This window comes from Xenopus laevis, chromosome 4L (genome assembly GCF_017654675.1).
Source record: "Xenopus laevis strain J_2021 chromosome 4L, Xenopus_laevis_v10.1, whole genome shotgun sequence".
Classification (NCBI taxonomy): domain Eukaryota; kingdom Metazoa; phylum Chordata; class Amphibia; order Anura; family Pipidae; genus Xenopus; species Xenopus laevis.
The window spans coordinates 16,283,132-16,310,361 of NC_054377.1; the positions used below are offsets into that span (position 1 = coordinate 16,283,132).

Consider the following 27,230-nt stretch of genomic DNA (forward strand, 5'->3'; position numbering starts at 1 on the left):
TGGGGGGGAGTTGTGACGTGGGACTTGCCTTATAAAAGCCCTCAGATGGGAGCAGGTGCACAGAACACATTTGCTAAAGAGAAGCCATGCCGACCCCAAACATCTCTGGATCTGCAGGGAAGAGCTTCAGGAGGGCTGTGTCTGAACTGGACCCTAAACAAGCTGAAGCCATTCTGGTGAGTCCAAAATAAACTTAATTTACTGACTTTTTCATTCATTGGGTATATAGACTGTGCTGGGCTAAATTTAAACACATATATAGAAAGCTTAACTGTATATACACACTGAGCACATCACAAGAGAGTTAGGATGTTATTGCTAATGCATCGAGACACTTGGGTGCTGCTGGGTTAATGCCATTAAGATGATTATTTGCAGGGTAACATTTATGGTAACGTGGAATAAGGTGATACAGTAAAAATGGAAGGAACTAGGAGAGAATTTTGGGGCCAAACATGTGTTTGTGTATGTCAATTACAGAGCAATAAGTCACATAAAAGCCATTAGAGTAGAGCCCTAGTAAGTTTAAACACCCTATAATAAAGCACCCTATAATAAAGTGTCACAGTGATTGGCTCAAGGTGCTCTGTACTCAGAAGGTTAGAAATAGGCTGCAAAGGTACTGGAGTGCTTTGTTACACACTAACAATACAGGTATAGGACCTATTATCCCAAAAACTCAGGAACTGGGGTTATACGGATAATGGGCCCTTCTGTAATTTAGATCTCCATACCATAAGTCTACTAAAAATACATTTAAACATTAAATAAACCCAACAGGATTGTTTTGCCTCCAATAAGGATTAATTATATATTAGTTGGGATCAGATAAATGGTACTGTTTTATTATTAAAAAGAAAAAGGAAATCATTTTTAAAAAATTTAATTATTTGATTATAATGGAGTCTATAGGAGATGGCCATCCCGTAATTCAGATCTTTCTGGACAGGTTTCTGGATAACAGGTCCCATACCTGTACTATAACCAACTAGTCACAGGCCACTAAGGCAATGGGGGGCTACTATAATGTAATACAATTATGGGATCTGGTGTCCAGAAACCTGTTATCCAGAAAGCTTCAGAAAGCTCCTAACTCCCACCACCAAATGTCTAAACTAAACTAAGTGCTGCCTTGTTTCACTACTAATTTAGTATCTATGCAAGTGCTTGTATTGTAAAAATGGGAACTGGATTCTATAAATTCTATGATGTAGTTCAATTTGATATACAGTATAAAGAACATCAAATACTGTGGTTAAAATACAGATATAAACTGGAACTTGCAGAATATCTTTCTCATAAAGCAAAACCAGTAGCTTGTACTTGATCCCAACTAAGATATAATTAATCCTTATTGGAGGCAAAACCAGCCTATTGGGTTTATTTAATGTTTAAATGAATTTCTAGTAGACTTAAGGTATGAAGATCCAAATTACAGAAAGATCCGTTATCCGGAAAACTTCAGGTCCAGAGCATTCTAGATAACTGGTCTGGGACCTAGGACCTAGTACTTGTTCCCAACTAAAATATAATTAATCCTTATTGAAGGAAAAACAATCCTATTTTGTTTATTTAATGTTTAAGCAGACTTAAGTTGTAGAGATCCAAATTTACAGAAACCCTTATACGGAAAACCCCATGTCCCAAGTGTTGCTGATAATAAACCTTACATCTGTAATTGTGACAGAATATGAAACTGTCAGCTACAATTTCAGGTGTTTAATGGCAGCAGTTTCTCCCCATGAACCTAATCGACGTGATAATAAAATTTGACATAAAATAAACCAATACATTTGCATTTAATGGCTATAAATAATCTCAGAAGAGATTATTATTATTATTTTTAATATTTTCTTCAGATTTAAAGATACACTGAGATACAGATGGTTGACTCCCTGTGCAGTATTTTTTGTCCCACTGGGTAAAAATGATACTTGTTGCAAGTGTTACAAATAATAACAGATATACAGTAGGAAGGAAGGCTGATATTTATTTCCCTAGAAAAGAGGGCGACACTATAGCAATATTGGGCGCTTCATCAGAGGTCCTCTGATGAAGCGCCCAATAGCGCGAAACGCGTCAGGAGGGTGTGGCTAACAACAGGTAGGCAGACTGGGGGGGAGACACTGCTTTGTGGTGTGTGTGAATTGAATATTGACATGTTATTTTTTGTGGTTTATATGCACCAATAAATGTTTTTAAGCGAGAAACTGTGCATGTCTTTGATATTTACTTTGGTTTAATTGGGCCTGTGCACAGGACTCGCTGTATAGACAGCAGCTACCCCATAATTGATTTTGTGACACTATAGCAATCAATGTGATCCTTGAACACACTGGTCACTTCTAATATCCTTATACAGGTATGAGATCCATTATCCGGAAACCCATTATCCAGAAAGCTCCAAATTACAGAAAGGTCATCTCCCATAGACTCCATTTTATCCAAATAATCCAAATTTTTAAAAACGATTTTCTCTGTAATAATAAAACAGTAGCTTGTACTTGATCCCAACTAAGATATAATTAATCCCTATTGGAAGCAAAACCAGCCTATTGGGTTTATTCATGTTTACATGATTTTTTAGTAGATCTAAGGTATGAAGATCCTAATTACGGAAAGATCCATTATCTAGAAAGCCAGAGGATTCTAGATAACAGGTCCCATGCCTGTATATTTCAATTGGGGACACATTAAAAATCCTCCCTAGGCCTTAACTACTCTTTAAGCACTATATATGGATAATTGTGCAACTGGATGTCATCTATGAACTCTATAAAAATCAGTTTATGTATGGTGAAAATAATCTATTTTATGTGATTAGGTGATTTAGAATGCTGTGAAGATAAATTGATGGGAACTGGATGAGTGCGCTGATAAATGAGAGGCAAAAACCATTGTTATGAAGGAGGGGGATAGAAATGGTTAAGCTCTTCTCAATAAACAATTGGATCTCAGTTGCAATAATGATTCCAGTTTAGCAAACCCGATATCCATCTAATCAGCGAGAGATCAGAAAAGATGATTTTATATCTGGTAATAAGAAGAGAATTTGTTATAATATTGCAGTGGTGATTATAGGCTAGCATCAAAGGGATTAGTATAAGGTTATGGACTGAAAAAATATTTATTTTATGAAAGGACAATGAGAAAAAGCAAGGATTGCTATAGACCAGGCTAGACCTAAGGGCTCTCTTAGCTTTAGTAGAAAAGGAATTACAGTATACTAGAATTAAACTAGAAGAGAAGGAACCCTCACCTTAAGAGTTAAATCATTAAAGGAATTGTTCAGTGTAAAAATAAAAACTGGGTACATAGATAGGCTGTGCAAAATAAAAAATGTTTCTAATATAGTTAGTTAGCCAAAAATGTAATGTATAAAGGCTGGAGTGATTTTATGTATAACAAGTCAGTCAGATCACTACTTCCTGCTTTTCAGCTCTCTTGGTTTACACTGACTGGTTACCCTGGTTACCAGACAGTAATCAATCAGAGACTTGAGGGGGGCACATGGGTCATATCTGTTGCTTTTGAATCTGAGCTGAATGCTGAGGAACAATTACAAACTCACTGAACAGAAATGTACCATGTGGCCCCCCTTCAAGTCGCTGACTAACTCAGAATTATAGAGCTGAAAAGCAGGACGTTGGATTCTGGCTGTTTTATTAGACATCTGTTCTCTCCAGCCTTTATACATTAAATTTTTTCCTAACTAACTATATTAGAAACATTTTTTATTTTGCACAGCCTATCTATTTACCCAGGTTTTATTTTCACACTGAACTATTCCTTTAAGGAATACAAAAACGAATACAAAATTTCAAGCAAAGCGACTTTCCTATATATATTCATTAATACTTTTTTGAATGGTTTCAAACTGCAAATGAAAGCTGTACTTTTTGTCCCCTTCTGCACTGCTGGTTCTGACTCTTAAAAAAGTGTTTTGAACAAGTCATCTCTCTCTTCCAGCCAAGTCTCTTTACTAGATGGCTACTGTTACATTGTTACAATAGTCAGAACCAGCAGGGCAGAGAACAGAAAGGGACAATGAACTGCTCTTAATTGCAATTGCATTCACAACTAAATGAAAACCCCTGAAAATGTTTTTTGAATGTATATTGGAAATTTGCTTTTTTTTATTTGGGGTTGATATCACCTTTTATTAAAGGGATACTGTCATGGGAAAAAAAATTTTTTCAAAATGAATCAGTTATTAGTGCTGCTCCAGCAGAATTCTGCACTGAAATCCATTTCTTAAAAGAGCAAACAGATTTTTTTATATTCAATTTTGAAATCTGACATGGGGCTAGACATTTTGTCAATTTCCCAGCTGCCCCTGGTCATGTGACTTGTGCCTGCACTTTAGGAGAGAAATGCTTTCTGGCAGGCTGCTGTTTTTCCTTCTCAATGTAACTGAATGTGTCTCAGTGGGACATGGGTTTTTACTGAGTGTTGTTCTTAGATCTACCAGGCAGCTGTTATCTTGTGTTAGGGAGCTGCTATCTGGTTACCTTCCCATTGTTCTTTTGTTTGGCTGCTGGGGGGAAAGGAAGGGGGTTGATATCACTCCCACTTGCAGTACAGCAGTAAAGAGTTATTGAAGTTTATCAGAGCACAAGTCACATGACTGGGGCAGCTGGGAAATAGACAATATGTCTAGCCCCATGTCAGATTTCAAAATTGAATATAAAAAAATCTGTTTGCTCTTTTGAGAAATAGATTTCAGTGCAGAATTCTGCTGGAGCAGCACTACTGAACTGATTCATTTTGAAAATTTTTTTTTTTCCCATGACAGTATCCCTTTAATGTGAATGACATATGCTTATTGCCAGTGAATCTGCTTCTTCACCTACCACATTTTTCTCTTTTTTTTAGTCTTCTCGGTTCCTGGGTCGGAGGCAAAGTCTGATTGAGGATGCTCGCAAGGAGAGGGAAGTGGCAGCTGCGGAGGCTGGCGAGTGCACGGATTTGCTGGTGTTTGAGGAGAAGGACGGCAAAGCCATCATCAGTCTGCTCTTCTCCCTCAAGGGAAGCAAACCTTCTTCTTTATCCCGCATGCTTAAAGTGTTTGAGGTAGGGTTTTTGATTTGCATAAAAGAATGATACAAACACAGATGAAAAATGGGAAAATGCCTATATTACCAGACCTAGACAAGGGTATGGGACCTGTTATCCAGAATGTTTGGGACCTGGGTTTTTCTGGATAATGGATCTTTCTGTAATTTGGATCATCATACCTTAACTCTACTAAAAAATCATGTAAACATTAAATAAACCCAATAGACTAAGTTTGCTTCTAATAAGGATTAATTATATCTTTGTTTGGATCAAGTACAAGTTACTGTTTTACTATTACAGAGAAAAAATACAGTCTATGGGGCAAATTTACTTACCTTCGAAGTTGCACCAGCATTGGCTTCGCTGCACTTCACCACACTTCTCCGCACTTCACCAGGAGTAGATTCGCCAGGGCTGCGCAAATTGGAGTTACACAATAGTTACCGATCGTTTGCGAAGTTGCGCTAGTGATGTTACGATCAGCAGTTCGATGTTACACTTCACAAGGCCAGGGAACCTTAATACATGTTTTCTAATGCCCTACTCATGTGCCCACAGTATAGTTTAGGTGCCATTTGTTATCAAATGTAGGGGGGAAGGAGGGTACCCTAAAAAAAATGTTGATCTTTTTCAGCCTATCACCCTATAAAAAGTAAAAGACGCCAACGTTTTTTTGTGACTTGGAAAAAATTTAAACTTTTTTTGACCATCCCTATCTACACTTCGCCTGGTTTGAGATGGGCGAAGTAAAGTCTGGCGCAAGAGGTAACGTTCACGAAAATCCACAACTTAGTAAATTAACGTAGTTATGTCCCCTCGCCAGACCGCAACTTCGTCTGGTATAAGGGTGCGAAGTAGCGCTAGAGTAGGTCCACTTCGCAAAATGTCAAGCTGATGAATTTTTTGCCCTTTAGTAAATTTGTCCCTATGGGTGAAGCTTTCTGGATAATGGGGTTCTGGATAACGGATCCCTTACCTGTATACTGTAATATTGTATTAATGTCATTGCTAAAGGTGTTTACATGCATGCAACTGCATATCTGGAGGATTGTTTTCTAAATGTGGGTGCAATCGGGAGGACGAAGGTTGGCTGCCATGTTTTTCCCACAATGCAGCATGTTTCCCCGAGAATTCAGTGTCTGAAAGGTTTAAGAGCTACCGCAGGGATATACTTTGTACCAGGCCTGGACTGGGAATTAAAATAGGCACTGGCATTTCAAATACTCAGAGCCAGACCCAAACCCATTAGCCCAATAAATAGTGACCATCTATGGCATCTTACAGCAGCCGCTCTGGCATTTGCCAGAATCCACTGATTGCCAGTCCTAGTCTGCGTAGTGCAACATAAACCCCAGGTCCCGAGCATTCTGGATAACAGGTCCCACACCTGTACCACCATCAGACTATAGTGTTCATTTATTAGAGCCAGCACAAATACGTACACTAGATTTTATACAAAATTGTGTCCATTCTATTCAAATACGTATTTGCATAGTTAAATGTTCCTCTTTAACTAAAGTGCTGGTTACACCTAGTTTGCAGTATAAGGTGCAAAAATCAGGCCCCCCATTAACAGGGGAGTAATAGAATTAACACCTGCTTTCAGAAGATGCTCCCATGTGTTACACCTACACATGCAACTCACTTGTAAATACTAAATTGCACATTCAGTGCTGATCTGCTCCCCGGGACACGAGAAAAGCTCCCTGTTGGAGCAGGTATCAGTGGGCCCTCCTGCTTTTAACCATGTTATATTATTCTCCATTTCTGTATGGTAACAAACAAAGAGGCTAAATAAATGGAATAGACTATATAGGTAAGGGATCCGTTATCCAGAAACCCTTTATCCAGAAAGCTCTGAATTACAGAAATACCTTCTCTCATATGGGCCAAATTCACTATGCGCCGAAGCGCCTAATGATAGTGTCAATTCACTAGCGTTGGGCATTTTCGTTACTTCGCAAATTCACTAACGGACGCTGGCGTAAATTCGCTAGTGTAACTTCGCACCCTTACGCCTGGCGAATTTGCGCAACGGACGTAAGTACGCAAAATCACTAACACGCGCATTGTTCTGAACGCTACCTTTTACGCTAGACTTCCTTCGCCACCTCAGACCAGGCGAAGCACAATAGAGTAGATAGGGATTGCTTCAAAAAAAGTTAAAATTTTTTCTAAGTCCCAAAACGCTGGCGTTTTTTCTATAATATGGGTGATAGGCTGAAAAAGATCGAAAAATTTTTTGGGGCTCCCCTCCTTCCCCCCTACATTTCCTAACTCATGGCAACTTACCTATACAGTGGGCACATGTGTAGGGCAAAATAATAATTTTATTTGATGTTTTGAAGGTTTCCCAGGCATTTGTAGTGCTGCTACATATTCCTCCATTGAAATTTGAATTTGGCGCTGTATGCAAATTAACCATCGCTAGCGTAACTTCGCTTTGCTTAGCGAATCAACGCTAGCGCAACTTCGCAACCTTACGCTACCCCTGAGCGCAACTTCGGATTTTAGTGAATTTGCGGAGCGCTGGACGAAACTACGCCTGGCGAAGTGCGGCAATATTTTTTTTCAATTTTCTCTGCAATAATAAAGCAGTACTCTGAACTTTATCCCAACTAATGTTCCTACTTTTCAGCTATATGTACAAAAAAAATCTTTTGTGTGCACATTTTAAACTCATGTGAGCAGTTTTTAAAAACTGTGTGCTCAGGTCAGAATTAATACAAAATGTTGTGTTTCCACACAAAATTCTTTGTTCACACCACAGTTTGTAGTGTGCACCGGCCTCAAAATTTGTGTCTGCGAGCATGAACGCACACCTTAGAGGGAACATTGATCCCAACTGATATAATCGATCCTTATTGGAAGCAAAACCAGCTTTATTTAATGATTTTTTTTAGTAGATTTAAGGTATGGAGATCTGAATTACGGAAAGATCCCTTATCCGGAAAAACGCCAGGTCCTGATCATTCTGGAAAACAGGTCCCATGCCTGTAGAGTGTAAAGAAAAGAGACAGAGAGGCTGAGTGATTAGTGGTGGATATATTTGGAGAGTGGTCCTTTGTTTTAAGGTTTTCCGGGCATCTCACTCCGACACTGTGCACCGTGATGCCACAATCATTGCCATAGTGCAAATAAGAGCACTGCATTGTGGGAAATTACACTCCAGCTTTGCACTTTGCACTTACTTTGAAAATAAACCTTTTTTGTGATTCTTCTCCCTTTAACCCTGTGTGCCAGTCTCGTTCTCATTGAATAAACAGGAACCCAGAAACGTACTGTAGCATCTGCATTCTGCAGCATGTAAAGGGTTAATGGATACAGCTCATTCATTCAGATCTCAAGCCCAAAGCGACGGTGGGCGGTTATCTGAGCATTCACTCACCTCTAGAAGTTTAAGGAGGACTGACATAGGGAAAGGTTTAGTTATTGGCCCCCCAGGGCGTCATTAAAAAGAAACGTACACATTGTCGGGGGTAATTTAACCTTCCAGAATGTCATGTCGCTTTCCATTAAAGCCAAGATTTAAATGGGGGCACCATTAGAAAGAGGGTCTCAAGATCTGATATTTATTTGGAGAATTCCTCGTGGCCATGGGGCATTATTACTTTTCAGTGAAATTGCTGCAGTCAGAGAATTGCCTGTGACAATAAAGGAAAGCTGGGGACACCATCTGGGAGTGACATAAACTTGGAATGAACAGCGTGTGTCCCTCCAGTTTTCTTTTTACCAGTAAAATGAACTAAGTACAGGTATTGGACCTTTTTATCCATAATGCTCGGGACCTGAGGCTTTCAGGATAACAGATGTTTTGGTAATTTGGATCTTCGTCCCTTAAAGGGCATGTAAAGGAAAAAAAAATAAAATCCCATTTTTACTTTCTTTAATGAAAAAGAAACCTATCTCCAATATACTTTAATTAAAAAATGTGCACCGTTTTTATAAGAAACCTGACTGTATGCAGTGAAAGTCTTCCTTCCTTTACTGCTGTGGATCGGAATTGTCAGACGGTCCCTAACTGCTCTGCAGGGAAACAATCATACTTATGAACAGCAGGGGGAGCCCCCTCCTTACTTCCCAGCCATGCAGAACTCAAGCACCTTTGTTTATGACGATCCCTAAGCAGCCCAGACCACACTGAGCATGTGCACAGTCATAGTCTTGCAAAGATGATTAACAAAGTTACAAGATGGTGACCCCCTGTAGCCAACTTTGAAAGATTAAATCATTTGTTTGATTAGGCTTGTGTTTCAGTAACTTCATGTTTATGTTTCGTATACAAATAGCCTTATTCTATATTATACTTTACTTGCCCTTTAAGGGCTCTTACAGATGAGCGTTTTCGAAGTATTTTTTCTTCTATTCCTTCACTTGAAGTTAATGAATTGGCCCCTGTGTGTTGTTAGAACTCTGGGCTGCGTCTATTCCCTGTCTGGGAGATGTTCTGTCCTGTGCCCTCTGGCTTTCCCAGGGAGTCAGACAGCTGTAATATAATTTCCTTGTATTTGTGCAAGCTCTTTGCTGCTTTCCCCACTCCTATAATCTCATCAGTGCTGTCACATTAGGGATAATGTATTAATATGGAGATACCTGCCACATGCACAGGGAGCAACCTAACTACATTAACCAGGCCTGGACTGGGAGTCAAAATAGGCCCTGCCATTCCAAGTACACAGAGGCCCAAACAGCCCCCCACCAGCACAAACAGCCCCCCACCAGCCCACTATATGGTAACTTTCTATTGAACCATACCGCAGTCCCTCTGGCAACTTTCTATTGAACCATACCGCAGTCCCTCTGGCATTTGCCAGAACCCACAGATTGCCAGTCCGGGTCTGACATTAACCCTTCCCCACCCAGCACTGCAACCAAATGCTAAAATCTTTCCTCGACAGGTAAAGAAACAGTTTTTAAATGATTTGCCGTCCTCTTTCCAGCTGGCAATTTTAAATGCTAACTGGTTGCCAGGGTCACTGACCCCAGCAAGCAAAACGTCTTGCTTTGTGATGCTGCAATTATAACAATTTGATTATTGGTTCATTGTATTTCTTATCTTTCTATTCCGATTCTTTTATCAAGGATTCGACTGAATCCTTGCATATGCAAATAAGGAAGGTGTAAAAAAAATCCCTTGTTCATGTGACAAAAAGTTCCATTATTTCAAGGGTTCAGATGCCTGAATCAAAATTCTGCTGAAAAAAAAAGTCAAATCCCTAACCATATGCTGGATAAATTGGTCACTCAAACTATGCCTAGTTGCTAAGGTAAACTGGATCCTAGCAACCAGATTACCTGATATTGTAGTGGAAGACACCAAAAAAGGCACCGACAAGAACACAATTAAAGGGACAGTAATGACCACATGCAAAGGTGGCCATAGACGTAAAGATCCGCTCGTTTGGCGACATCGTCAAACGAGCGGATCTTTCCCCGATATGCCATTAACGAGCATGGCTATATCTGGGGTATGGCTGAACGAACAATGGGCTCCGGTGGGATCGGTCGGGTCAAAATCAAACCTGTCTGATCGAGCAAACGACCGATCTCCGGTGGACGAAAGATGTCAGCACTCTCCACACGCGATCTGAAAATCGTACGAATCCTCAATTCGTACGATAGGATCTGTGCGTCTATGGCCAGCTTTAGATACCTTAACCCTTTCCTCCAGCAGCGCTGCACACCATATCGTAACCCATTAATACTTTTCTCAATCACCTTAATTAACTAATTCTAAGCAGCTTTTCAACTGACCTTCATTTTTTTTTTTTATATAGTTTTTGAATTATTTGCTTTCATCTTATGAATCTTCCCAGATTTCAAATGGGGGTCTCAGCATATAGTTCTCTACATCATACTAATAGTTAATTTAAAGCTGAACTGCTCCTTTAATGTATTAACTTTTTCTTAGAACAAAACTGCTATAGAAGGAATTAACCCTTTTCTCAAGAAAAACGTACAAAACTGCATCAAAGCTTCCCATGGGGAGCGTGGCTACTAAAAAACGTTAACCCTTTACCTAATCTACCCTGTAAACAAATCCATTTTCCCTTGGTTGTAGCAGTGTTGCAGATAAATGGCATTTTTAGAAACCAAAATAAAGATTCTATCAAGCAGCATGGCAACTTAATGCATGAACCTAATAGCTTTATAGCGCAGGAGTAAACGCATGCCATTACTGTCAAGGGGGCTATACTCACACAGACGCATGTAAGCGCCGAACACAGGTGAAATGCAACATGCTGCGTCCCAACCTGCGTTCGGTGCTTACATGCGCATGTCTGTGTGAGTACAGCCCCCTTGACAGTAATGGCGTGCGTTTACTCCTGCGCTTCCGGAACGCAGGGGAGTGCAGCTCAAAAATCCCGTGTGTAAGGGCCCTAATACACTGATTTGTACAGCAACCTAATCAATTAACCCTTTCCTCAAGCACACTGCACCATAATATTTAATAATTTGAAAGTTATTTATATCAAAATTGCAACTAAAATCAGAAACTGCCTTTTACAGCAAATATATTTACAAATACCGGTATGGGATCCATCATCCACAAAAACGCATTACCCAGAAAGCTCCAAATTAGGGAAAGTTCACAGGGGCATGACATAAGTGGCCTGCCCCTTTCCACGAAAATTTCTTTCTGGGTCCCCTCTGCACATAATCTCGGACAATATGAATCGACGCACAAATTTGACGCTTGAATTATTAATAAATTAGTTTAATTCATGGATGGGCGTTATTAAATAAACCCAATAGGCTGGTTTTGCTTCAAATAAGGATTAATTATATCTTAGTTGGGATCAAGTGCAAGCTAATTGATATTATAAAAAAGAAAATGGAAATCATTTTTAAACATGTGGATTATTTGGATAAAATGAAGTCAATGGGAGACGGCCTTTACACAATTCGGAGCTTTAAGGATAACAGGTTTCTGGATAACGGATCCTATACCTGTACTGACACCTTCTGACCTAAATGCAGGTTTTTGAATATTACTTTTACATTTGTCACCCCCAGACATTTGAAGCCAAAATCCAGCACCTGGAGACACGACCTGGTAGAAAGTCGGTGGGGACGGCTGGAGAGCTGGAATACTTTGTGCGATGTGAGGTGCATCGGTCGGACCTGAGCACCCTAATGAGCTCCGTCAGGAGAGTATGTGAGGATGTGAGGAGCACCCGGGAGGACAAGGGTAGGCTATCAAGGAAACATTCATAAAATAGGCCCAAGTAAAATACAGAGTCTGTGCATTTCTAATGCTTTTTTTTTGGGTCGCCTTATCCTTTGTTCGTGACCATGAAACTATAGGAAATGTTGGTATTAGATACATCAATGATAAGTCTTACGGTATGTAACCTTTTTGCCTATATTAGAAAACTCTTAAAGAAGTTCACCTTCCAACACTTTTTCAGTGCTTCAGTATTTGAATTCAAAGTTTAATTTTTCACCTTCTTGTGTCTCTGGAAGGGAGGAGCAAGGTTGCCAACCCTGTAAACCAGGGGTCCCCAATCGCCGGGCCATGGGCCAGAACTGTCCTGCTCTGTCCAGAGCACAAAAACGAGGCGCACCGAATTGGACGCCAGCATGTCCAAACTTGCTGCCGACCCCTGCCCCAACCCGCTGACCCCATCTCCGACCCCACCTCCGGTCCATGCAAAAAAAATTTTTTTTTTTTGCACCGGTCCCCGGTCCAAAAAAGCTTGGGGGCCGCTGCTGTAAACTGTTCTAAATTGATACATTTAGTTGTTCCATTTCTTATCTTTGTCCCTGCTGAGCAGAATCTCTGAGTTTTATTAAAGGCATTTGAATTGATCCAGTTGTTGCTAATACTCCAGAGATGCTGCTGAGAAATGGATCAACTAATGGAGCAAATTGTAACACCTTAGAGTCTGCACCTGAATTACTGAGCTGCCAGACAAATACGGAAAGACAGGAACATTCAACTTTAATTTGGCGAAAAAAACGGTCAAAAATAAAAGATGGAAAGCAATTGAACAAAATCTTTATTTCTGGTGAACAATCTGAAAACAACTGATCTGAAAAAAGTGTTTGGAAGTCCTTTAAAGGGCACCTATCACAGCCAAAATCAAACACATATTAACAATCTGACCAGTACAACATAAACACGTTTAATCAAACTACATATATAGTTTTTTGAAAAAAACTGTAGATTTTAAAAAATCCCTTACTTTTTCAAATGGGTTCTTTCACTGAGGGAGGCCATACTGAGACTATAATATGCAAATTTCAGGAGCATGCTCAGATTGTAACACTGCTTTGAGTATTCTACCCAGAATGCCTTGTTTTAGTAAACTCCTCCACTAGAAATATCAGGAGATTTCCCTATCTTGTCCCCTGCTGGTGATGTTATTATGCAAATGAAGGGCACACAGTAACTTCCAGCAGGTGGCAGCACTACTGAACAGCAGCTAACACACAGGTTTGGCTGATTTGAAAATAGCTTAGAAGGGTTGATAAGCAACAAGGAATTTCAACTGAGCATGTGCGAGATTTCAGAGCTACAGTTGGCTAGGAAGATATAGGTAGGAGGAGCCAGTGAAATCCAAGATGGCTGCCTCAGCTAGAACTGCAGGGGAGATAGGGGAGATCTTGCAGAAGGAATAGTGAGCTGATGATGATTTACATTATACAAACAATTCTAACTGTTTTAAAAATCGGATTTCTTGAACTTTCTCATAGTGTATTTACTTAGGAAATTATTTTAGTTGATGATTGGTGCCCTTTAAGTTGGATGTGGCACGAAGAATAATCATGTCTCTATGAATCCTTTGCCTTGTTACAACCCATAATGTGGGTCAATTCTAAGAGATTTGTTTCTTTGCAGCTCACTGGTTTCCAACCAAAATTGCTGACTTGGACAAATGTCACCACTTAGTCAATAAATTTGATCCAGACCTGGATTTGGAGCACCCGGTAAGTGAGAGACATCGGAAGACCGTATATTGTGTAAATTAGTACTTAGACAGTAAAATCCCAAGCCCTTTGCTAGTTCTGCGTCAGTCTGCAGTTTAATCTGCATCTCCCCCAGAGGCTATATTGTGACGTCACTAGTATCTGTTCAATAAACAATAAGAGGAATCCACTTGTAGCCATTGTTATATCAACCTGATAAATAAAGGGTAAAAATCATAATGATATGGTTGCACTTAGGGTGGGATGTTGGCTTAGGTGAGCATAACAAATGAGGGTGAAAATTAAATCAACTGAGCCATATTCTGAGACTCCTTTAGTAAAGGGGTGGTTCACATTTAAGTTAATTTTAGTATGTTATAGAATGTCTAATTCTAAGCAATGTTTCAATTGGTTGTCATTATTTATTTTTTTATATATTTTAATGATTTTCAATCTTCTTATGGCTCTTTCCAGCTTTCAAATGGAGGTCACTGACCCCATCTAAAAACAAATGCTCTGTAAGGCAACAAATGTATTGTTATTGCCGCTTTTTATTACTCATCTTTCTATTCAGGTCCTCTGCTATTTATATTTCAGTCTCTTATTCAAATCAATGCATGGTTGCTAGGGTAATTTGGACCCTAGCAATCAGATTGCTTAAATTGCAAACTGGAGAGTTGCTGAATAAAAAGCTAAATAACTCAAAATAATACTGAAAGCCAATTGTCTCAGAATATCCCTCTCTACATCATACTAAAAGTTTTTTCGAAGGTGGACAACCCCTTTCATAAGGCTCCCAGTTTATCTGACACCTTATTCTTCCCCGTAGGGCTTTTCGGACCAAGAATACCGGAAGAGGAGAAAGATGATAGAAGACATAGCATTCAACTACACACAGTAAGACAATGAGAAGAGATAGTTTAAGGAAAAAATAGCTAAAATACTTTTGACACAAGAAATTCAATACAGGTATGGGATCCATTATCCAGAAGGACATCTTCCATAGATTCCATTTTTATCAAATAATTCAAATTTTTTCACTGTAATAATAAAACAGTCGCTTGTACTTGATCCCTACCAAGATATAATTAATCCTTACTGAGGGCAAAACCAGCCTATTGGGGTTATTTAATGTTTATATGATTTTGTAGTAGACTTAAGGTATGAAGATCCAAATTATGTAAATATCCATTATGCAGAAAACTCCAGGTCTCGAGCATTCTGGATAACAGGTCCAATATCTGTACTTTAAAGGGGTATAGTACCTTGAAGTTAACTTTTAGTATGTTATATACTAAATTATATACTGTCCTATTCTTTTCAATTAATTTTGTCTTAATTTTTTATAGTTTTACAATTCTTTGCCGTTCCATTTGTCTTTTTCCAGCTTTGAAATTGGGGTCACTGACCCCAGCAACCAAAACCTATTGTTCTGTGAGATTACACGTTTATTACTACTGTTGTTTTTTTTATTACTTATTTTACAATTCAGCCCCTCACCTATTCATCTCTCAGTCACTCATTGAAGCCACTGTCTGGTTGCTAGGCTAAATAGGACCCTAGAAACCAGATAGCTGCTAAAATTCTAAGTGGGAGAGCTGCAGGACATACAACTAAATAATTCACTTTTTTTTAAAAAAAAATGAACAATGGCAAATTGTCTCAGAATAGCTGTGTCTACATCAAACTAACAGTTATTTTTTTAGGTGAACGACCCCATTAAGTACAGTTTCCTCTGAATAATTGGGATTTGTCTGTTACAGAGGTGACCCCATCCCTCGAGTGGAATATCTGCCTGAAGAAATTGCAACATGGTGAGAAAACTGCCCCTACACCAGCATTACCACTTATTCTGCATTGAGTAACTAGATACAACTGGACCCCACAGTACAATCATTTTAGGGTTCCCCTTAACTTGGGAGAAATAACCCTATATAATAATATTGCTTATCAATCAGTACCCCACTGGGCCCCCTGTACTTCCTAGGTAGTCACATGATCTACTTTCTCTATAGTTATTCCCTTGGCTATTACTGGGGAATAGCACATTTAATATATTAACAAATCCCTGTTGTCCTTTTCATAGGAAGGCGGTCTATTCCACCCTGAAGAGCCTGTACCCAACACACGCTTGTAAGGAATACCTGGAGGCCTTCCAGCTGCTGGAGGCCCATTGTGGTTATAGTGAAGACAATATCCCACAGCTTCAGGATGTATCCAACTTTCTAAAAGGTAACAGAGGGAAAGGAGGGAGCCTAAAGTATTCATGAGATGTTGTGGTTGTGGCTTTATACCCAAAATTACAAATTCCCAGTGGTTTGTAAAGTCATTTGTAGTGTAACTACCATTGAAAGCAGAATCTATATTGTGTCCTTTTTTATCTGCTCTGGATGTGTGAAAACATGTAGCAGAATCCAGCTGACGAGTAGACCTGGGAAGAAGCATGCAAAGCTGCTACACTTGCACGAGGCAGAACCAGCAGTGCAGAAAGGAGCCTATAGCTTCTGCTTTCAATAACAATTTGATTTAGAAATAAGCCAGGCTTGCAAGAAACCCACCAGAACAGCAAAGCAGACACATATATTAAAGGGATTATTTACTAAAACTTACATTTTATTTTTCTGGTTGGGCTTTCTGGGCCAAAAACTTGATTTTTTTGTATAAAAAAAAACAAACATTTTTTGAGATTTATTATATCCCAAATGCTGCAAAAAGCCAGAATCCGAAAATCTGCCATTGTCGAGGTCATGTATAAGTCAATGGAAGATGTCCCAATTTTAAGATATTGTGGCTTCCACTGGGTTTAGCCCGATAATCAGAAAAATTTGGGGGTTTTGGGCAAACACCTGATTCTGATTCTGGTTTTTGCTTGATTTTATACGTTTTTCCCCCCGATTAAATAGAATCAGGGTCGAACTTGACCTGCGGGACACTGGGAAAAAACCCGATGGGCCTCAAGCCCTTGTGGGCTCCGTCGGCCCAGATCTGCGATTTGTAGGCTTCTTCCTGCCGTGTCCGCCAGAAAAACGTAGTGTGCGTGCCCGCCTGAGCACAAGTGCACTCGATCGGCGGCAGGGGGGCTGGTGCGCACGCGGTTGGCTTCACGGCATCGCACCAGTGGGGCCGGGGGGGGGCAGCCCTGGGCCCCCCAGTCCAACTCTGATTTGAGTTATTTTAATGAGCCAAAATCGCGGATAGGAGTTTGGTCGAGCTTATTTGATTTAAAATATGAGAAATAAATCACATTTTAGTAAATAACCCCCTAAGTGTATGGCAACCACTCCAACAAAAATATAACTTGCATATTGTTTAAAAATTTAGTTTTTCCTTTGGAAAAGTCTTGGATTTGTCTCCATCTTGTGTCCAAAGTGCAAACTGTGTGTTCATTGCTGAAACATGCAAGCATCAAATCTGCATAACGGCACACGATAGATAAAATGTATCCTTCTTTGGTAGCTGGCCAAAATGGTTTGTGAATATTTCTACCTAAATTATACTATGTGTGGTGGAGTGATTATGACAAGAGCTGTGTAACTAGTGGCCTTACGCATGTCGTTGGACTGCAAATCTCACCACCCCAGATGAAGGCACACAGGGGATGCTGGGAGTTGTTGTCTAGTAACATCTGTACGGTGCCCATTAATAATCAGACTGCTTGTATTTTACAGAAAAGAGTGGGTTCACGTTGCGACCTGTAGCCGGACTTTTATCTGCTCGGGATTTCCTTGCTAGTTTGGCGTTCCGAGTTTTCCAGTGCACCCAGTACATCCGACATGCGTCCTCCCCAATGCACTCCCCGGAGCCGTAAGTTGCAGTGTCTAAGTCAATAAATGGGTTAATGTAATATGCCCCTGTAAGTGAATCAAGGTGAAAAGAGATCAGGTATTACCACGATATGTGGCTGAAAATGGCCCAGTATGACAGGGAACCCAAATCCTTGTGTAGATCCCAAAAGTGCCAATGGTGTTGCCATCAGGATACTATGGGGTCAATTTACTAATAGGGATGGGCGAATTTTTTCGCCTTGTTTCGCCGAAAAAATTACGCCCATAGACTTGTATGGCGCTGTGCATCAAAATAAAAAGACACGCAAAATCAAAAAAAATTTCGCCGCACAACAACATTTTTTGACGCCCATAGACTTTAATGGGCGTCTGCGTCATTTCGTCGGCGGCAAATTTTTGCCGAAACGAAACGGATGAAATTCGCCCATCCCTATTTACTAACATTTGGATTTCTATATTTTTTCACAAATCATATTTTTTCTCTAAAAATGTATGTTTTATTCTATTTCTCTAAAACGCTAAACATTTGAGATTTGTTAAAGGGGTTGTTCTCCTTCCAACACTTGTTTCAGTTCAGTTGGTTTCAGATAGTTCACCAGGAATAAAGACTTTTTTTCAATTACTTTTTATTTTCTACGTGTGACTGTTTTTCTAACATTGAAGTATAAAATTTCTTTAGTCAGAAGCAGCTCTGGGGGGGGGGGTCGCCGACTCTGTAACTGCTCTTAAAGGCAGCTGTTAGAATTGATACAATCGTTGCTAATATTGTAATTCTAACTTGGATTTTGGGAAAAACGTTAAAAATAAAAAATAAATCCCATTTTTAATTTTGTTTTACATTTTTTTACATTTTTACATTACATTTTTTCCAAAATCTATGTTAGAATTACAACATTAGCAACTATTGTCAGCAACTAATGAAAAAAGTCTTTATTTCTGGGGAACAATCTGAAAACAACTGAACTGAAAAAGTGTTTGGAAAGTGAAAAACCCCTTTAAAGGAACAGTAACATCAAACAATAAAAATGTTTTAAAGTAATAAAAATATAATGCAGTGTTGCTCTGCACTGGTAAAACTGGTGTGTTTGCTTCAGAAACACTACTATTGTTCATATAAATAAGCTGATGTGTAGCAATGGGGGCAGCCATTCAAAGGAGAAAAGGCACAGGTTACACAGCAGATAAGCTCTGTAGAACATAATGTTATCTGTTATCCACTATTTACCCTGTGCCATAACTTTTTTCAATTTCCACCATTGCTATACAGCAGCTTATTTATATGAACAATAGTAGTGTTTCTGAAGCAAACACACCAGTTTTACCAGTGCAGGGCAACACTGCATGATATTTTCATTACTTTAAAACACTTTAATTTTTTGGTGTTACTGTTCCTTTAAGTGTAAAAACTACCAATACCAACTACCAACTGTCCAATAGAAGTCAATGGAAGCTGCGCTGAAAATAGTATTTTTATTCGGATTGTTTAGCTTTTTTTTTTTTCGTTCATACTTTTAATATTTGGATCTTTTAATAACTTTGATGGCATTTGCGGTTTCAGAGAAAATTAGTTTAATTGTGGTTTCAAAAAGCTCATTGATTTTCAAATCACATTCCCTCTGTTTTAAATCTAACGCCCCCTGCTTTCATGGGGGGAGGGTTGGGAGTAACGAAAAGAGGCGAAAATAAAGAAAATGTCATTCTAATCTGCTTTTCCTTTTTCTGGCTGCCCAGGGATTGCTGCCACGAGTTGCTTGGCCACGTGCCTATGTTGGCAGATAAAATATTTGCACAGTTTTCTCAGGTAAACTACAACATCTACACACAGACACACACACACACACAGCACTATGGCATCTTTCACCTCCAGTAATTACCCAGAAAATCAGATCTTGTGTTCTCTGCAGGATATCGGTTTGGCATCTTTGGGGACCACAGATGAAGAAATAGAGAAGCTGGCAACGGTGAGAGTCTTGGGCTGTGTGTCCAGTATTAAAACTCGCAAACACACGGGCAAAATGACTAGGGGCTGCCTAGTTGTTAAAGGGAAAGTAAAGTCTAAAATAGAATAAGGCTAGAAATGCTGTATTTTGTATACTAAACATAAACTGACTGCACCACAAGCCTAATCAAACAAATGATTTATGCTTTCAAAGTCGGCCACAGGGGGTCACATCTTGTAACTTTGTTAAACATCTTTGCAAGACCAAGACTGTGCACATGCTCAGTGTGGTCTGGGCTGCTTAGGGATCGTCATAAATGATCAATAACAGGGAAACAAATAAAGCTGCTTGAGTTCTGCGTGGCTGGGAAGTAAGGCGGGGGCTCCCCCTGCTGTTCATAAGTATGATTGTTTCCCTGCAGAGCAGTTAGGGACCGTCTGACAATTCCTATCCACAGCAGTAAATGAAGGAAGAATTTCACTGCATACAGTCAGGTTTCTTATAAAAACTGTGCACATTTTTTAATTAAAGTATATTGGAGATAGGTTTCTTTTTCATTAAAAAAAAGTAAAAACTGGATTTATTTTTTTGCCTTTACATGCCCTTTAAGCGAGGTGCTCAGCAAACTGTACCTAGAACTGGTGCTTTTTTGAAGAGGAGATCCAGCAGGTACTCTACTAGAATCAGTGGAGTTTCCTAATGCAAGGGAACCTAAGAATAAGCACCCTCAGGGCCTGGCAGTAATTCCAGGGTCCCCTCATTGGGTTCAGTCAGGGGCGATTTTGGAGCCTGACCGCTCTGTGATAAAAAATTAAATGTTGGAGTGGGTCAATGGAGGGCTGCATTGCTAGTGTAAGGAGTGCTACAGTATATGCTAGTGGAGCCGAATTTCTGTTTTAAAAAATGGGAATTCGGCTCTTAAAGTTACAAGAGGTGGAATTTTGCTGCCGTTGGTAACTGGCTGCTCACTGCCTCCTGATGGAAGGTACTCACCTTGTCTCATGGCAGGAGCAGCCCTGGGTCTGGTTAACAGCAGCTTCCTTATTTCTCCAAGTGAAAAACAGCCGCTGTCAATATAAATGCCATGCAATGGAGGCGAGCACTAGTGATGGGCAAATCTGACCCATTTTGATTCGCCGAAAATTAATGAAACGGCAAAAATTCACCAAAATGCATTGAAGCCTATGGGTGACTTGCGAGGCAAACAATTTGAGTCTCATTTTTGCACTTGCCACTGCATTAGGAAAGCCCTAGCGAGTAATGTGCGGCTATGCATATTAAAGTGTTTTCTAGAAGTTTTTGTTTGTTAAAGAGAAATATAAAAACGTCCCTATTCTGACCTCCTACAGGCCACAAATTCACCAGGGCCCTCCGAGTGCTGTTAAATCAGGTTTTACAGTCGCCCCTAAATGACTCCCTGCACGTAGTTCCTCTATAGACTTTCCCACGCTGCTCTATAGTGTACATCATTAAACGTGCTGGTTTCACTGGCTCTAATGCCATTTATTCTCAAAGGATTTAGTAAAACTGAAATCTGTTGGCATTTTCTGCAGCTTTACTGGTTCACAGTGGAATTCGGTCTGTGCAAGCAGGAGGGGGGAGTAAAAGCCTATGGCGCTGGCCTGCTCTCATCATTTGGAGAACTGCTGGTATGTAGCTGCATTTTCCTTTGCTCATATGTACGCAAGAAATGCTGTCAGTCACAGGAATGGGTGTCATATTGAGTATATATTCATATAATACACAAAAGCCATGAATATCCTGTAAATTATATCCTTTTAAACGGTGAGTTCTGATGTCATCAGTTATAAACGGTGAGTTCTGATGTCATTTCTGTCACATGACTCCCTAAAACATGTGTATTATAATAAATAAAGTACCCCCAGTTGCAAAATATGAGGATATTAGAAGTTACCTCGGAGTTCCATGACCTGTATAAAAACACTTGGCCTTCGGCCTCATGCTTTTATATGGTCATGAAACTCCTCGGTAACTTATAATATACTTATATTTTACAAAAGGGGGTACTTTATTCACTATATATTATACAATGACATAATATGCAACAGCCATGGATATCCTGTCAATTTTATCCTTATAAAGAATGTTTGGTGATGTCATCATTTATAATCCCTCCTTACTGATGTCATTGTGTCACACGACTCTTATTATAAAGAAATAATGTCCTCCCAGTTGTAAGGTATGGAGCTATAGGTATGAGACCTGTGATGCAGAATTCTTGGGACCCAGGGATTCTGGATAATGGGTCTTTCTGTAATTTGAATCGCCATCCTTTACGTCGACTAAAGAAATCATTTATAAATTAAATAATCCAAATAGGATTGTTTTGCCCCCAATAAGGATTAATTATATCTTAGTTGGAATCAAGTACAAGTTACTGTTTTATTATTACAGAGAAAACGGGAATCATTTTTAAATGATGGTAAATGGCCTTCCTGTAATCTGGAGCTGCAGCTTTGTGCTTTTATGTGGTCATGGACCACCATGGTGACATCTAAATCCTTATATATTACAACAGGGGGTACATACAATAAGGATATTTAGGTGATTCAGAAAGTTTTGCTGCCTACACAATTTCTAGCTTGGCTGATAAGTGGCAAAATGCTTAGAACTGCTCCTTTATTTACTTGGATGGTTATGGCCTTAGACTTAATTGGCCTAGAGTTTCTGATCGACCCACCAATACACCGTTGGATGGGAAACACCGGGGAAAAAACCCAGTGGCAAAACCAGGTGTCAAAATGTTCTAAATCACCCCCTGTTTTACTGCCATACTCTATGTTGTAGTTCTAATCTGTGTAGGTTGCTAGGGGCTGTGGACTGCCTTTCTAAATTTATAGATATCCAGATGCAAGCGAGAGAGAGAGAGAGAGAGAACCTGTATCTATTTAGAGCGTTTTATTTTCTTTTTAAATTGCTGGGAGGCCACCTGTCCCGCACTCACATGAACTGGGAGCTGCACTGCTCTGTGTGCCAGAAATCCTTCTTTCCATAATATCCTGCTCAGATTATACCTAGTCCTTTCCAGGAATACAATTTCCTGTTGGAGATTCTTAGAAAGAGATTTATATTTGTCTCCCAAGTCGGAGCTGTTGGATATACTTCAGTGTCCGAGACTAAAGCAACATGTCATTCTGGGAAACGGTTTGGGACATCGCCCCACTACCACCTCTACAGGGACTGCCTCAAGTGTTTTTATAACTTGACCTGCTGTGAAAAAACAGACCTGTAGATGGTTTGCCTTAAGAGGAAACTTCGGGGCGACTTCGGAAAACGAATCGCTCCGAGTGCCATCCCACTGGCGATTTACATTTTAGCCGGCGGGTAGGCAGGTGAGGCAGTTCAGGGAGATTAGTCGGCCCGAAGAAGAGGAGATTTGTCGCCAAATCTCCCCGAATCTGCCAGTGTGCCCTGACCCTTAGGGAATACTTAATAATAGCAGCCGCCTATTAGTATCGGTGGTAAAGAAAAATACACTATGACTGCTGGGGGCTCCCAAACCAAGTACAAACCACAGCGATGTGACACTTCATTTGCTGCATTTGGCAGGGAAAGGATTAAATGGAAACTGTAGTTTGTTTCTCATGCTCCACTGAGAAAACTCAGCCTCTTGATATACAATTTTCAATTTGAGGATTGTGAGAGTGGTGCATGCTTAATCCCAGGCCTCACTAATGTGCAGCTGCATTCAGCAGAAAGGATACATTGGAGGAGCCTGGTGGCTTTAGGTAAAGGGTCCCAAACCTTTTTTTTTTTTACCCGTGAACAAACGTAAACAAATGTTGGAGAGCAACACAAGCATGAATAAAGTCCCTGGGGTGCTAAATAAGGGCTGTGATTGGCTATTGGTAGCCTCTATGTGGACTGGCAACCTAGAGGAGGCTTTGTTTGGCAGTACATCTGGTTTTTTGCAAACAAAACTTGGAATTCAAAAATATGCACCTGCTTTGAGGCCACTGGGAGCAACATCCAAGGGTTGGGGGTCACTGCTTTAGGTGGTGTGAGAAGCCAAGCAGGGAAGATCTCGGATTTACATCCATGGCAGATCTTTCTGGACAATGTAACTCCTGGCATTCCCAGTATTTGAGGGAAAAGAGCTGGAGGTACTGTATGGTAAGCTAATATGTCTGGGGCCCCAACGTGGCATGTAAATGGGGGATACTGGATGTCATTAGTTATAGAGTAGACAATGGAAAACATTTATGTATGAGTCATTAGGACATAGTTGCAAGTATATCTGGGGAAGCAGATATGTTTTCTCCCCAAATTTCACCCTAATTGATCTTCAAACTGGGCTTCATGGTGCATCTTGGACAGCAAATAGGGTTTCTTCTCAAATCTCATGATCACCAGCTTCCAGGCTGAGCCCCCCTGTTAATGCCCAATGTAACCTACCCAAATCTGTCCTACCAAAACGTAGTTCTCCTATAAATGATGGCACCAATGACATCAATGTGATGTCATTCCTATTCTGCTGTGCACGGGACACATTCAATAATGTATACATTCTTCACATCTTTGATTTTAATTTATTTTATATATATATATATATATATATATATATATATATATATATATATATATATATATATATATATATATATATATATATATATATAAATCAACTCTGCTCCCTTGACAGCACGCATTGTCAGATGAACCAGAGGTACGGGCCTTCAATCCAGAGGAGGTAGCGATGCAGCCATACCAGGACCAGAATTACCAACCTGTATATTTTATATCAGAGAGTTTCCATGATGCCAAAGAAAAGCTAAGGTATGGGAGAAGAGCAGGGATTAAGTATGATGACATTGGTTGCTGATGATACTGAATATAAATTGGCTGTAACTATGGCCACCTGAAATACTAAGAGGTGGATTTACAAAGGTTCAATACAGGAGCGTAACTACAGAGGAAGCAGACGTTTGGTAAAATAGGACAACCTCTGGATATTTAGGGGGACCTAAAATGCATTTGCTATGGGCCTAATAACATCTAGTTACCCCACTGGTTCAATATTTTTTAACTGCGTGGTAACTATGGTTACCCTTGGAAAAAATATTCCTTCCAGATTAAACTTTCTCTTTCCTGCACTAGAACGATTAATTCCAACACAAAAAAGTACTGTTTGAATCCTTAATCCCACCCTTGCCAGTTACATATGGGTTTCATTAATTAAAGTGGTGTTAGAGCTGAGCTCTGCTGCTGAGCTCTTACACTCATTGGAACAGAATGAGTGTAATATTTGACTACTTTAAGTTACAATAAAGCTGCCACTGTATTCCTTTACTCATGGGGACGGTAATGGGGGATAAGGGGAAAGAAGCACTATAAGTCTCAGTGAGCCTTGAGAGAAAATGTAGCACAGATGCAATGAACATCAATGGACACTCTCAGGCCTAGTCATTATAGTCTCCAGAGCGTTGATATGGTGTCACTGTGATATCATACAATGGTATGTTCATTGTACAAAGGGAAAATAGACATAAACAGAGGGTCATAGAAAATGTCTGCTTTCACCTCATAGGATTAACTTGCATGACATCACAGTGACATCATCACTACCCATCTTTGTCCATAACTTACTGCATTGACCTTAGTAACCTCTGAATTATGCTCATGTTTTTTTTTTGTCTAATCTAACACATATTTTTCCTCCTGAAAGGAATTACGCTTCCCATATAAAGCGCCCATTTGTGCTGCGTTTTGATCCATACACTGTGAGCATTGAAGTTCTCAACTCACCGGGCCGGATTCAAACTTCTTTGGATGGGCTAAGAGATGAGCTACAGACCCTTTCAAGTGCACTCAGTATACTGTCATAATGCACAACCATCAGCTTCTTCTGTCACCAACAGAAACACAACATTCTACCCTCTAAACTCCATCTTCTGCTCAACGGACCACCTATTATATGTTACTTTATACCGTGATGTAAAACAAATGAATCCACCTCTTGCAACTCATCTCCCCAACTTTTTCAGTATCCTTTCATATTGAATGGTCTGATAACCTACCGAACAACTGTGTTTTCATTTTGTAGCAGCTGCATCAAAGAGAAGAGCCAGCCTTAGGGACGAGGCCTAGAGCATTTTGAGACTACAAAATAATTTTTGTGTTCACAGAATTGAATTGGTGTGGACAAAATTGATTTTGTGGTCAGAAAAATAATTTTGTACTTACAACGCCACTAACTGTTGGTGCACGAATATTGGAGTATTTTGTTTAGATTCGTGTAACATAGTAACATGGTTGCTGAGGTTGAAAAATGAGCCATTCACTTGTGCAATATGTCTCTAGCTTCTAGTTCATGCAGAAATGTTAATTCAAATATGAAAATGCTGTTTTTTTAATCAAACATGTGTCTACAAGTTGCACATACTGGGCCTGTGTGTATTGTGTATTATACTGCATGTGTAATGGACATAAACTGCTGCTCTGTAACCAAACATGTTGCTCTAGAAGGATGCATTTAAGACTTCTATGCAATGTTCTGCCTTGAAGAAGTGTCAGGGCTAATTCCTTATGACAATGGAGTTGACATCTAGCTTTATGAGCAATATAACCTCTCACCACAATCAGCTTCTTCAGTTTATACATCTTAATGGTCTAAATGATGTAATGAGTGTGTATGAGTGGATGGGTCTTCATTGTGGGTCTTCATGGTCTTGTCTTAACATCACACTAACTGTGTATTTCCATGGTCACCTTAGTTGTCAACAAAAACCTAAATATTTGGGGAACCGAACATACATTGGTTAAGGACCATAATACTTCCCAATGGTTCTCTTTAAAACAGTTTGTGGCAGAAGAAAGACTCAAAATATAATTATTGGTGACCTTTGGAGTAATGGCCACTGGTATCAGGACATATTCTAGTTGATGGATCTTGATGTTAACACCCATAGACAAAACATGGAGGGACTCATCATACTGAGCCTCCCAGGATGTTGTACCCATTGCTAAAAGTGCCACCTATTAGGGGTGGGTGGGTTGGGAAATTTTGAACTCGTACCCCCACTGGAAACTGCAGCTTGTAACCCATGTCCAACCATTATCTGAAGTCCTTCTGTACCTGGCCTGACCCCCTCCAAAGAAGTTGGGGTTAGCATGATGACATCTCTGGAGGGAAGGGAGTTGGTGTTTGCATCATCAATGAGAATATTCCCTGCCTTAAATTTTGCCCTCTACCATGTCAGCCTGATCTATGGGTAATCACAAAGGTCTTGCAGGTATCAGGCTAACCAACCCATCTCTACCAGCTAGGTCCTAACACAAACAAACAAAGGACAGTAGGTCCCTCCTTTACAACCCGTAGTATTTATTTTATCCAGTTTCCCAGACAGCCAATACCCGTTTTCTGAATATTCACATTGTCACATCTATTGCAGAATTCCATAAAACAGAACCGCTTGTGGTCATACATAGATGCAATTATCTAAACAGAATTTCTGAACAGGCTCAATAAATATGGCAGCCCCATGTATGATTTCATTAATATATTCCATGTACA

The 27,230-nt window shown here is 39.8% G+C and overlaps 1 protein-coding gene across 1 annotated transcript; it reads left to right on the plus strand.

Moving 5' to 3' along the window:
* Positions 1-27,230, plus strand: th.L (tyrosine hydroxylase L homeolog). Its single transcript, XM_041589920.1, has 13 exons — positions 1-176; positions 4,876-5,073; positions 12,076-12,250; positions 13,904-13,992; positions 14,801-14,868; positions 15,735-15,785; positions 16,058-16,203; positions 17,640-17,775; positions 19,488-19,557; positions 19,661-19,717; positions 21,250-21,345; positions 24,360-24,493; positions 25,383-27,230. Exons 1-13 carry the CDS (start codon positions 87-89, stop codon positions 25,540-25,542), a joined length of 1,470 nt encoding a protein of 489 aa, XP_041445854.1. The 5' UTR covers positions 1-86; the 3' UTR covers positions 25,543-27,230.

What these genes read in the sequence shown, in the direction of transcription:
- th.L (XM_041589920.1), top strand. Translation starts at nt 87, where the DNA reads ATGCCGACCCCAAACATCTCTGGATCTGCAGGGAAGAGCTTCAGGAGG. An exon ending in CCAATGCACTCCCCGGAGCC is followed by an intron (nt 17,776 to 19,487) that starts GTAAGTTGCAGT and finishes CTGGCTGCCCAG; the next exon opens with GGATTGCTGCCACGAGTTGC. An exon ending in GATGCCAAAGAAAAGCTAAG is followed by an intron (nt 24,494 to 25,382) that starts GTATGGGAGAAG and finishes TCCTCCTGAAAG; the next exon opens with GAATTACGCTTCCCATATAA.